We start from the raw sequence: 13,838 nt of genomic DNA on the forward strand, positions 1-13,838 counted from the left end.
TTGGGGGGAAGGGGGAAATTCCATTTTCCTCTCACCTCCAGCTGTCCCCCTCAGATCCTCCACCAATGAATGTACTCTTCCTCCTCGGGCCGGAACCACCCGGCCACCCCGATTTCTGAAAACTACTTTGCTGCCTGAGCTTCTGAGATTCCCTGTTTGCAATACTGAGCAGTACAAGTTTTAGGAGAACTTTCACGCCCAGTTTAGAGTTTTTAACCAGTAAGATTTTCTTTCCCCTGCAAACCAGGTCGGGAGAGGTTTCCTTGAGTCTGAAGGACCCCAACACGTTAGTCATGAGTGCCTGCATCATCCAGATTGGGTGATCCATATGATGGGCAACTCATATGATTATTTACACAGAACTACCAACACGCATGATGTTTTGCACTCCTAAGACTACAGACAAGAAGTTCTTGCCCCAAAGAGTTCACAAACTAAAAATAGAATCCAATGTATCAGAAAAACCAAGATGCAAAAACACACCCCAGCAAATTATTCCCTGATTTGTGCAAGTGATGATAAACCATGAATTGCCTAAACCTATAAAGTATGAAGTATTTTATATGTATTGTGTCCGAGTGTAGTTGTGTTGGTCTGCATTACAACAACTGGATTTGAGCCCAGAAGCACCTTCAAGTTCAACAAGATATTTGGGGTAAAAACTGTCAAGAATCAAAGCTCCCTTCATCTGGAGTTATCATTGAAGTCACAATTATTATGCTGCCATTGGGATTTTAATCAATGTGTTTGTGATGTTTTTATGAATTACTATTTATTGTTCTATTTTATGTTTTGAGCAGCCCCTGAGCCCGCTTATAGAATAGGATGGGGTATAAGTGAAATTGATTGATTGATGATTGATTGATTGATTATCTGATGGAGGCAGCACTGGCCCTCAGAGCTAATATCCCAAAAATCATGTTAGTCTTTTAAGATGCTACTGGACATGAACCTATATCAGGGTGGCCATACTTGCTTAACATAAGAGCCACACAGAAATAAATGTCAATGTTTAAGAGCTGCAAGGCAGGCAGGAAGGAAGATACATGGGAGAAGGAGGGAGAGGTGAAAGAAAACAACTCTAACTTTAAATGCATTTTTCAAGCTGCCGGCTGTCTTGGCTTGAAGAAGTGATTTAATGAAAGAAATGGCTTCTCCTGGCTGACTAACGGGATGATGGAGGATTTGAGAGCCACACAATATATGTGAAAGAGCCACATGTGGCTCCCAGGGCACAGTTTGGCCACCCCAATCTATATTCATTGTGGTAATGCACAGGGGACTATACTACATATGTCAACCTTTGAAAGCTAGGACTACAGTTTAATGTTGTTATTACTGTACTGCTTTTGTTATGTTTCTAAAAAGCAACCAAGTCTATATTTACTTGTGGATTTTTTTGGGGGGGGGGTGGGGGGGGGCGGTAAGTAAGACAGAGGCAATGACAACCAGTTAAGTGGATTTAGGAGACAGAGCCAGCCTACAGGCTCCCAATTGGGCCATCTGTGGAATCATAGGACTTTGGAAAGCTCAGAAAAATCAGGAGTCATCTCCAGTCCTACCTCCTCTGCTTCTGGCCACTTCCGCTCCTGATGCATTGTCTGTGCCCTATTGTTCTCTCTCCTTTGACATAATTCCCACCCCGCATCCCACCATTCCACACAACCCCAGCCCTGTAGGACTTCTTTCTTGTTATTAATTGCACTTGATTAATCTCCCAGTCCCAGCTGTGCAGCAGGCTCTGGGAGATGTACAACACGTATTATAAAACAACATACCAATTAAAAACCAAGATAACAATTTCAATGTAAGATCATTAAAAAGCCCAGACGACGCTTTTTTTACCGTTCAAGCTGCTGTATGGAAGTTTTCACAGACTTGACTTGCTGGAAGTGGCAGGACATGTCTGTCGCCAGAACCATTTCGATCACCAGCGGACCGGAGTTCCCTGTGAACAGGAAGAGAGGAAGATGCTCAAAACTTGTGATTCTTTTCCTGCATCTCAACTCCTGCAGAGCCATCTTGGTACATCTGCTGCAGATGTGAGAGAAGCCCAGGACACGAGTGGACAGAGAGAAGCCACAAATTTGGCCAGATTCGCGTTGGAGGTCGTGAAGACCATTGCAAATCTGACGATCAGCTCTGTTCCAAGATGGCAGAAACACCGAGACAAGCAGATGCCTTTCAATCAAGCTGTGGCCCTGTTCACAGAACAACTTTTCCTTGCCTCTCAAAGAAGTCAAGAGACCTCCAACAAGGGGCTTTCTAGGCAAGGCAGACACAGAGGTGGTTTGCAATGACCTGAAGACTTCTCCTTGGTGCTCTCCAACCTGCTTGGCTTCTGAGATCTGACAAGATGGGCCATGCCCGCCTTCCCTCTTGTTACGGTCACACCAATCCCTTAATACTGATCAGTATAGTCCTCCAAGATGACGTACCTTTTGCAATGACTGCCTTGCCTCCTGGGTCAAGACCTCTGGAAGATCAGCCCTCCCAGAAATACCTTAGTGACTTTAATCTGTTTCACATTATACATGATACGTGTGTATATCAGAGCCAGTGTACACGGAACAAGGCTGAGTGTTTCAGTGGTGCCTCCTATGTACACTTACATTGCATGGCTGAAGTACAAGCTCCGTCCTTACAGTGCAAACTCTATTCCCGTGACCAGGAGAACTGTTCTGAAACATTCCCAGCCCATAGGATTGAGGCCATATATGCCTAGAGTCCTGTACTCATGCAAGCACTGAGTGCACATTGGGATGAATGCACATAGGCACAGGTGGAAGGGGACAGGACCAGCATGTTTGGGTCCCCCTCCTTCTCTATGCTCACTGCCTTTCTATGCATAGTGTCACATGCAGAGGCTAACTGAAGTTTAAAAATCTCCATCCCATTTCTTCATTCTGAAGCGAAATGAGTTTAGACAGAGAAATGTCATTCCGGCTAGCCAACTCTGCTCTGAACAGGTAAGCCTGAAGAAGAATTCTGTAGTACTCAGAAGCTGACAGTTTAATGAGTTCAGACAGAGAAATGTCATTCCGGCTAGCCAGCTCATGAGCTGAGCAGATAAGCCTGAAGAAGAATTCTGTAGTACTCAGAAGCTGACAGTTAATGAGTTCAGACAGAGAAATGTCATTCCCGGCTAGCCAGCTCATGAGCTGAGCAGATAAGCCTGAAGAAGAATTCTGTAGTACTCAGAAGCTGACAGTTAATGAGTTCTGACAGAGAAATGTCATTCCGGCTAGCCAGCTCATGAGCTGAGCAGATAAGCCAGAAGAATTCTGTAGTACTCAGAAGCTGACAGTTAATGCTTCAAGTTCCAGTAGGTTCAATAAAAGGTAGTCTCAGTTCTCTGTTTATAGGCTTATTTAGATGATCAGTTCAAAGCTTCTCACTGACCTATTTCAGCATTAGTTGGGATATTGCTGTGAGCCCCAACTCAAATTCAGTAATGCTAGGCCAATATGTAATGTACAGGAAGACAAGGATAGCCTATTATGGAGGAATAATGTTATTTAAAAATTTATAATGCACTTCCAAATGCTCCAAGGACTTCAGATACATTATCTTATGGTGTTCCTTACAACAATTCTGTCAAGTAGGTCCCATATTGCAGACAGGGAATGAGATCGAGTGACTCTCTAAAGATCGCTAGTGGTTTTACGGCAGACAGATTTCAACCACTCATCCGTTCTTCAGTCTTGTAGCCCACCCTTTCCTTCCAAGGAGATCAGGGTGGAGAATATAGATGGGGTGATCAGGGAAGAGTCCCAATCTACCATCCACTGTGCAGCAACATCTGAACACAAGACACTTCTTTCTGCTGAGTCAGACCCTCAGTCTATAAAGGTCAGTACTCTGCTGCCAGCAGCCTTAAGGGTGCTAGATGGAGGGTCTTCCACATCACGATTCTTCTACTTGATCCCTTTATGGGATTGTACCTGGGGCTTAAATAAGCCACTGAGCCTCATTCATGCGGCTAACAAGAGCTTGCAAAGTAATTTGCCTGATTCCCTCGCAGCTTTGGAGTTCTTTCAGAACCCCATTATTGCCTTGACCTGGATAGCCCAGGCAAGTCCGATCTTCAGATCATGGAAGCTAATCAGGGTCAACTCTGGCAAGTACTCGGATGGGAGACCTCCTTGGAATAACAGCAGTTGGGAAGGCAGGGGCAGGCTTTATTCAGCCACCTCTCTGAATACTCTCCAGGCCCCCAGTAGGGGTCAGTCACCAGAGGTTGCCATGACATCCAGGTGCACACACCCCCAACACGAATATATAAATTTAAAAAGACCAACAACAAAAAAGACCCCACTACCACCCCCTACCACCCAAAAACAGGTAATGTCTTCTTCAGCTAGAGAAAAGGGCCCTCAGTCTTTTGAGTGCCTGGTAACCTTTGGAATTCTGACATTAGGGTGGTGGGCGAAACTACAAAATGGTTGCCACAGTGGGTAGAGCCAGCCACAATATGGCCACTGCAGGAAGCAAAGCCCTAGACATAGAGGAACCCATAAGAATAAGTATTATTTTTTTTTAGAACACACTAAGAAAGAGGAGTGTGAGAGAAAATAAAACCATCACTGAGTTAGCAGCTGCCACCAAAACAATGTTATTTTAATTTGCACTGCCAGTCAAAAGCCCTGATGGCAACAGCCCCACTTGGCACCACCCACTTTCTCAAAATGCTTAGCTGGCACTAGGAAAGGTACTGGTGGGTGCCATGGTGCTCCTGGGCACAGGGCCGGATCTAAGAGGGGCAGAGGGGGGGTGCTTGCCCTGGGTGCCACTGAAGGGGGGTGCCAAATTGGGTATGGAGTCCATTCTATTCTATGAGCCCATAAGGTAGAATGGGCCCATAAGGGGGCGCCATTTTTTAATTTTGTCCCCCCTCAAAAAAACATGTAGACACGGTCCCTGCCTGGGCACCGTGTTTGGGATCCCCAAGCTACAGCAAGCCCTATCCTTAGGATGGAAGCAGGAGACTGGAAGAGGGCAAGGTCTACACATGAACTCATCCTTGTTCAGGTTGGCGAGGATATTCATCTCATCCTCCTGCATCATACGGAAGACGGCGCTGATATGGTGATTCTCCAGCCACGGAGCGGTCATTGTACAAAATGGCCGTGTCAGACCTGAGGAGTTGAGGAGGAAAAGAGTACAGCTGAGAGGTAATTCATATCAAATAGTCTTTATTTTGCATTTCAATGCATGGTATTTCTGATTCTCCCCTTTTATTCTTTAATTTGTATAAATTATACTGAAACTGGAAAGTTCTGCATATTTTTCCACATATCCAACAAACCTAAGAAAACAGTTATACATTTATCTACTATCCCACCTGAATCCAAAGACCTCAACCCAGGAGACATGTTCCCCTCTTCTCCTTTTTACCTCACAACACACCCTATGAGGTGGGTTTTGGCTGAAAGTGGGAGACTGGGCCCATGGTTGTGAGCTTCACAGCCTGGGGGAGGGACACCACAAGGATGCCCTTAGCTGCTGTCTTTGATAGGACTGATCTGAACAGAATCAGGTACTGCAAACAGATGCTTGCTCAGTTTGATTAGAAAGCTTCGCACAGAAACTAAATCACCAGCAATTAGAGGGGAATATTAAGGCCAGATCTTTGGGACAGTCTGTGTTATGTGCTAAAATACAACTGTCTTGCAGCTCCCTTGTTCATTCAGTTTCATCCACATGTAGTTTGACTTGGTCACCCCTATCTGAATGTGCAGAGTATGTTTAGCCTTGTCTAGTTTTGCTATTCAGCAAAACGAGATGGAAGAATTCTGAGGAGACAGAATGGACTGAACCACTTTAATCTGCAGGTAAGAGCATCATATTTTTAATACACCCCTATAACAAAATTCCTGACCAAAAAAACCTCAGGAAGTAAGGTTCTGGCCTATTCCTTCACACACTGCACTAATTTTCAACTGACAAGGAATAATAAACATAGAAGAGCTTTGAATAATATAATTTTGAAACAATATACATTTTGTTTTAGTGACCAAGGTGTCAGAATAGGATCTAGAAGACCAAGGTTTGAATTCTTACACTGTCATAGATGCATATTTTCTTAGACTATATCCTTGCTCCTTTTTTAACTGGAGATGCTGGGGACTGAACCTGGGCACTTTCTGCATGCTCTACCACTGAGCCACGGCTCATCTTTATCTGATGTGAGCCAATTCATTGTACCATCTCAACCTCCTGCCACCTCCCTAACCACTTATTCCACTACACCAGGTCGTCATTCAAGCTGATCCCTTCTCAGCCACCTGAGACCAAAGGACAGTCTAGACAGGTGACTTCCCATAATATGATTTTGTGCATTCCATAATCACTTCCCAACCATCTTCTTTTGAAAGCCTAAAGTGTGGGTCCATTAAACAGCAAAGGAACTATGGAGAGACTTCAGTTACCAGCAAAAACTTCCAGTTTCTAGCAAAAATGGAAGTACCAGAAAGAATGATGGATTGCTTCTATGCTGTACAATCCCATGGAGAGGTGACTGAGAAGATGACCTGTCTTAAGAAACTTTGACAAATATAGCAATAGATACTTGCTGATTTGGCAACCTTTGACTTTTTTTTTTTTGCTCTTCCTTTGTCAGAGGCACCTGGGTTGTTTTCATTACTCACTGACAGTCAATATTTTATCCAACAAAAGTTGCTCTTCTGGAACTCAAAGTGTTTTTAAAATTTCTTTATTTTCTTTATTATAGTCCACTTTTCTCAATGAGATTCAAGGCAGATTACAGAACTTAAAAACAATGCAACCGAAACAGTATGTGACATACAACGCCCAAGAAGACTGAATTTAAAAAATGTAAACTCAGTGCAATTTTTAAAAAAAAAATCTGATATGTGACACAAACAATGAAAAAAATGGAATAGGTCCAGTAGCACCTTAAAAAACTAACAAAATATGTGCAAGATATGAGCTTTCTTGAGTGACTCATTCCCTCCCCACAAATTTTGTTAGTTTTTAAGGTGCTACTGGCCTCTTGTGTTTTTTCCCTACTGCTACAAACAGACTAACATGACTACCCATTTTGTTCAACGCAAAAACTAGACAACAGTGCAGTACAAAAATGATAATGCAAGCTATAAGCAGTAAAATCAAACTACAATCCTATTCCTTCATAAAGTGCTCTTCTGAACATTCCATTCTTTTGCCACAGGACTGTAAGGTAAGGAAAAAGTGGGAGTCAAGTTGCACCTTTAAGACCAACAAAGTTTTATTTAAAATGTAAGCTTTCGTGTGCTCTAAGCACACTTCATCACATGAGGAATCAGGTATGAGCAGAGCTACACATAGCTGGTAGGCAGTGGTTTAGAATGCAAAATAGTACAAATTTAGATCTAACAACAGAATAGTAAAATTAACAAATTGAGCAAACGTTTGATCTGGGTAGCATGAGCAATGAGAAAGCAATAAAACAATAATATGTCAAAATATGAGAATGTCTGTTAATCACTCTATTATTAAGCCTGGGCCCAAAAAGGGGCATTTCTTTCTCAGAAGTTCTTCCCATCCAACTAATTTACCTTTAAACATGTAACATTCATATAGTTTGCCATTAGAAGAAAAATACATTAAAATATAGTGGAAGATGGGTTTAGTATATGTAATGAGAACAGCCAATATCCCTATGTGAGTTTGTCAATACAGCTAAAAGAGAAATACATTGGATAGTGATGTTTCTTGTCCACCTAATTTACTTTTAAAAAGTATATTAAAAAGTTAAAATTTGTACTATTTTGCATTCTAAACCACTGCCTACCAGCTATGTGTAGCTCTGCTCACTGTACCTGATTTCTCGTCTGATGAGTCTGCTTAAGAGCACACGAAAGCTTACATTCTGAATAAAACTTTGTTGGTCTTATAGGTGCACCTTGACTCCTACTTTGTTCTACTGCTTCAGACCAAACACGGCTGCCCACTTGGATCTATCTACACGGAAGGTAAGGAGTTAGAGAAAACATTGCATACAAATAGAAAGCATTGGGCAAGGACAGAGAGAAATGCTACAGCTCAAAATCTGTATGTATCAGAATATGTGATTTGCAAATATATAATGTAACCATGCTCCGTTTGGATCCAGATTTTTAAGGTGAGAGCACATGTTCACTATGGATCTAGATCTCGTTCTGCTAATAACTCAAAGCCAAATAATGTGAATTCCTTGGCCTAGCACTCTATTTGACAGTATGTTCTTGTGTTTCGGGAAGAAGGGCAGGCTTATAACCACTCTGGTGGACAAACAGATTCAAAGAACTGGACCTTCAAGATCCTGGGAAAACCTGGGTCTTTGGACAGCTGTGGCCACATTGGTGGATTGTGGGCATGTCCCCCGGGAAACCTATTAATATCCCTGTTCTTGGTGCTTACTGCAACACACCACTGGTACTTACTTGGTTTTGGATGTGGAAGCTGTTGGTGGTACCCGTGTGCTCATAGTCGTGGATTGCAGCTGCAAAGATAATGGCCAAGACCTCAATCTCCGTCAAGCAGTGCTGGGGAGGAAGCACAAAGGAACCCATGAAGCAGCCTTCTACTGAATCAGAGCTTCGGGTTCATCAAGGTCAGTATCGTCTACTCAGACCGGTAGGGATTCTTCAGGGTCTTTAGCAGGGGGTCTTTCACATCACCGATCACATGGTCCTTTTAACTGGAGATGCTAGGGATTGAACCTGGGACCTTCTGCATGCCAAGCGGATTCTCTGCCACTGAGCATAGCCCCTGCGGTGGAGACTGGAGATGTCACCAGCACTTGTGGGATACAAGAGGGAAGCCAAGTACAACCACCTTAGCCAATTGCCTCTTTGGAGGGAGAAAACCTTTCTGCTGGTGTTTTGCAAAGGGGGTCATCAGAGCAAACACCCCACCAGTTCTGCATCTTTTTTTTCAACTTGGTCTTCTCCTATCCTGTACATTTTTACTCCACTTTCCTCCCACAAAGTTCAGAGCTGTGCATGTGATTCACCTGTTCTCCCCTTTATCCTCACAGTGATGCTATGAGGTAGGAGAAGCTCAGAGTCAATGACTCATCCACGATTCCCTGCAAATTTCATAACAGAAGCGGGATCCGAACCCAGGTCACCCAAGTCCAGGTCTGACACCCTAACCACTCCAGCGTGCTTCCTCAAATCTCCTACTATGGACTTAAAGCCTTGGCTCAAAGACAGTAAACAGACTGAAGGCCCTGTTCCATCTTCCCTTCATTCAGTACAAGACAAAGGAATATGTGAATGGTGATATCTACCCTCGCCCTTTTTAAAGAGAAGCTTCTTATCTGATATACTTCTGTTGCCCATTCATGTTTGAATGTATTTCTGGATAGTCCCTCTAGAAACACTTGGCATAGTTTGTGGCACCTTCTTTACTTCGTTGATAGTCTCTCTTTCTCTCACCAGACAACGTAAGATGGCGTACAGATGGGCTCCATCTCGCCATTGCAGCCAGAGAGAGACTTGCATAGCTTCAGCAAGCCAACGAGATCACCTGCCTTCAATCCAAACTACAGGGCTTAGAGACCAGCAGATTAATTGCAGCATTCCTTTTTGTTGAGCAGAGTCCACTTTAGATAATAAACCTGTAGGAGGGGACTCATCTATTTCAGTCTCATTTGGACTGTAGCTAGCTGTTACACATGTTTTCTAAATATGAATAATAATTTCATCACAGGCGTGGAACATCTCACACGCTACAAGATGTTTTGCTGCAACATCCTAACACAAACACAACTGAAGCTGTTTTAGATCAACCGCGAAAACGGAGCTACGTCATGGTTCGTGAGGTGCCACGAACCAGGATGAACCTTCCCCGGTTTAAGCTGGTTCAGATTCACGAGGATTTTACACCAAACAGGAGGGGAGGACAAGAAGCAAAGCACCAGCTTGAAAATCTCATTTAAAGAAAAACTGGGCTGAGTTCATGACGAATTTAGGTTTGTAATTTGGTTCATGCCCATCCCTAGTCTTGTCTACTTTGGCTGGCAGCAGCTCTCCAGCTTCTCAGCCAGGGGCCTTTTACATCATTTGCTATCCACCCCTTTTAACTGGAGTTTCAAGAATGGAACCTGGGACCTTCTGCATACAAAGTAGATGCTCTGTCATTGGGCCATGGGCCCCACCTAGAAAACGAACAAGAACCTACCCTCTAGAACTGACCACGGCTTCCATTTTTGCATAAATTCAGCTATGGTAGAATGTAATTTATGGCCTCTTCAACAAGACGGAAGAGGAGACGGATTGCTACATTTCCTTTTAGTCTAGCAGACAAGATTTTAACAACTGCAAAGCAACAAGAATTTTAAGTCCCCCTCTGCGATATAGTCATGTCAGGAAAAGCTTCCCCTGTTGAATTTTATGCCTGTTGAACAACTGTTAAAGACACAGTCACTCCTTTGGAAGTTAAAAAGGGAGGGGTGACTCAAGCTTCAGGGTCCTTTGCCCAATGTCTTTTCCAGTTTTGGGCATTGTGCAAAACCAAGGAAGGCCACTAGGGGACACTGTACTGTTTGCCAATGTGATTATATTTTATTTTCCCTTGAACAAGTTTTGAGGTCAGAAAGGACATATGTCTCCTCTCCCTCCCTTTCCCCTCTCCAGAACTAGGACTGCGCCATGTGGTGTAGCCCAGCCACTACACAAACACATTTCAATATCACTACACTAACAGCCCAGGCCACTGTCAAGATTTCTCATCTTGATGTGTTTTTCCATGCAGGCTTCCCAGGTACCCTCCTGTTCAAAATTCAGAGGATGAAACAACCCCCAAAGCGTCTTACCACCATGCCGGTACGAAGCAGGAAGCAGTGTACGGTCTGGGTGACGTCAGCAGCGTGTATCTGGTTGTGGTAAGGGTTCTTGTATTTCCCATAGCCAGCCTCCAGCGCATCTAGGAAGGTCATGAGGTACACTGTGGGAATCTTTTAAAGAATAAAAATTAGTTGGCATGAGTTGAGATTTGGAGATGAGAATGAGCGAGGACTGGCACCCATGTTTTCATGGACGTCACTCAACTCTTGAGGGCGGAAAGCAGCATCAAGTCGCAGGCAGCCAACTTATGGCAACCCCATGAGGGTTTTAAAGCAAGAGATGTTCAGAGGTTGTTTGCCATTGCCTGCCTCTGCGTAGCAATCCTGGAACTCCCTTAGCCAACTGCCTCTTTGGAGGAAGAAAACTTTTCTGCTGGTGTTTTGCAAAGGGGGACTTCCAGGGAGGTTTCCTATCCAAGTACAACCAAGCCTGACCCTGCTTAGCTTCTGAGATCTGACGAAATCAAGCCAGCCTGGCCCACCCACGTCAGGGCCACTCAGCCTTATCACACATACTGGTAAAGTAACCACAGTTTAGAACAGGGGTGTCAAACATGTGGCCTGGGGGCCAACTCAGACCCCTGGAGGGCTCCTACCAGGCCCCCAAGCAACTGGCTGTCATCTGCTTCCTTCTCCCTTTCTCTTGCTTCCTTAGCGTAACAGCTTGCTCAATCACACAGGAGCTACAGAGCAAGAGCTCTGTTTTCTCCATTGGCTGAGGCTCCTCTGTGGGGAGGAAGGGGGGGAGGCAGAGTTTGTTTTTCCAGCCTTTCCCAATTGCAAAGCTACTGAACCAAGTCTCTCTTCCTTTTATTGGCTGAGGCTCCTCCCCCTCCAGTCTTTGGGGAAGGAAGGAAAGAGCCAGAGCTTCCTTTGCCCAGTTCCTTGGTTCCCATGGGAGAAATACAAAGAAAGCACGTTTAAGACCAACAAGTGCTAATGTTTTAGGCACGTTTTAAGTTTTTTTTAAAAAAAAATAATTCTGTTTGTCTGTGTCCCTTATAAAGTTTATATTTCTGCTACCTAGTCTTAAATAGGTATACACTTGGCTTGGCCTGGCATGGCCCAGCCCAGCCCAACAAGGTCTCATTTATGTGAGATCCAGCCCTCATAACAAATAAGTTCAACATCCCTGGTTTAGAAGTTGATGTCCCCGTGCATTCACATCCTCCAGTTCCTGCTGGCTTGTTATTAGGGTGTGTGGCCTAATATGTAAATGAATTCCTGCTGCTGGAGGAATTCATTTACATATTCCTGCTTTTTTTTAATAGAAAAAGCCGTGCAGATGATATGATACTTACAACCTTTCTACAAAAAAAAGCCCTGCTTATAACCTGCTGTAACCCTTCCCAGATCCATATACCCTGGGATTTCCTAAAACTTTTTTTTAAAAGCCACATTTTGGAAATGTCTGAAAAGAAAAAAAAAATAGCCATTACATTCTGTTGATCAGTTCAGACACAATGTCAAGCCATGGTTTAATTGAGTGACTGCCTGAATATGGGCCACCTGACTAACTATGGGGACTGACATTGCCCTTCCTGAGCAGAACAACACCTAAGTCCACTGCAACCAGGGTTTTTTTAAAAGCAGAAACGCAGTTCCAGCTGGCTTGGTGTCAGGGACTGTGGCCTAATATGCAAATACATTCCTGCTGGGCTTTTCCTGTCCGCGATGGCACTGTCAGGCTCTGTGAAACCAAGTCCTGCAGTCAGCCAAGTTAGGGTTTCAGGAGAGAGATAAACACAGACATCCTGGTTCCTTCCACATCACCACCGGTTCACATCGCAACCCAGGCATTCATCAAGGAAAGGTCTTAGCTAGCTGAATCCCGTGTTTACACAGTAGCTGTAATGCAAATAAACCATAGTTTTGCCTTAAGTCTGAACCAAGCAAATAAACACAAGGCACCACAGTCTCTAGACGATACAAAACAACGAAACAGACCATGCAAATCCCAAGTATACATAACATGTCAAATGTATTATATCACAATAGAGAATATCATTGGTGAAGCATATGCTCTTTGTTACTGCTGAAGGCTATGTTGTTCCATTAGAAGAAGTTTTCTAAGACACTAAGAGGAAAGACGGAGTTCTTAAAGAAGACACAAAACTGCGGATATTCAAATAGCAAGTCAGGCTCAGAGATCCTTTTCTCCACTGCGGAAGCTTGTCTTTTGTTCAAGAGAAGTCCCATTGGTACCTTTGGAAGAACACTCAGGGACTGTATAGGACTTTTTACAGTCTTGGGACTGTATCTGTAGAACTTGACATCATCCTGGAATTGCATTTCATCATTCATGGACTGTGACTGTAATGTGAAATAATCTTAGAGTTGACATAATACATCTACATGTCATTTATACCCAGGATTTGCACATTCTGTTTTGTTGCTAAGTCTGAACCAAGCCTAGGAAAACCAGAGGCATTCATTCTATGCAAAGGTGAAACACCAGGATTGGGAAGAGTACCTAGGATTGCCAGATCTGGATAGGGAAATACCTGGAGATTTTTGGGGGTGGAGCTTGAGGAGGGTGAGGTTTGGGGAGGGGAGGGACTTCAATGGGATAGATTCCACTTCCTCCAGCAGTCATTTTGTGGCAGCACCCACCATCCTGTGTCAGAATTTCAAAGGTGCCCACAGGCTAAAAAAGGTTGGGGATCCCTGCTGTGATCCATTTCAAACTAGGCTGATGGCCTAGGGTTGCCAGTCTCCAGGTGGGGCCTGGAGAGCTCCCACTTTTACAGCTGATCTCCAGCTGGCAGAGATCGGCTCCCCTGGAGAAAATGGCTGCTTGGGAGGGTGGACTCTATGGCTTTGTATCCTGCTGAGGCCCCTCCCCTCCCCAAACCCTGCCCTCTCCTGGATCCACCCTCAAAGTCTCCAGGTATTTTTCAGCACAGACCTGGCAATGCTATGATGGCCCCAGGAACCTGGAACATTTAAAGTAGCTTCACACTTGTTTTATATATTAGCATGGGTGTGCAGCTCCCACATCACA

At 44.0% G+C, this 13,838-nt stretch overlaps 1 protein-coding gene across 1 annotated transcript in view; it reads right to left on the bottom strand.

Moving 5' to 3' along the window:
• PDE1B (phosphodiesterase 1B) overlaps positions 1–13,838 on the bottom strand; it is a 230,576-nt gene that overhangs the window by 19,017 nt on the left and 197,721 nt on the right. Inside the window, 6 exon segments of the mRNA XM_060252161.1 lie at positions 1,846–1,934; positions 1,936–1,948; positions 5,012–5,100; positions 5,102–5,138; positions 8,410–8,528; positions 10,805–10,945. Of these exon segments, the coding sequence (XP_060108144.1) occupies positions 1,846–1,934; positions 1,936–1,948; positions 5,012–5,100; positions 5,102–5,138; positions 8,410–8,528; positions 10,805–10,945 (488 nt within the window).

Source organism: Heteronotia binoei, chromosome 13 (genome assembly GCF_032191835.1).
Source record: "Heteronotia binoei isolate CCM8104 ecotype False Entrance Well chromosome 13, APGP_CSIRO_Hbin_v1, whole genome shotgun sequence".
NCBI lineage: Eukaryota > Metazoa > Chordata > Lepidosauria > Squamata > Gekkonidae > Heteronotia > Heteronotia binoei.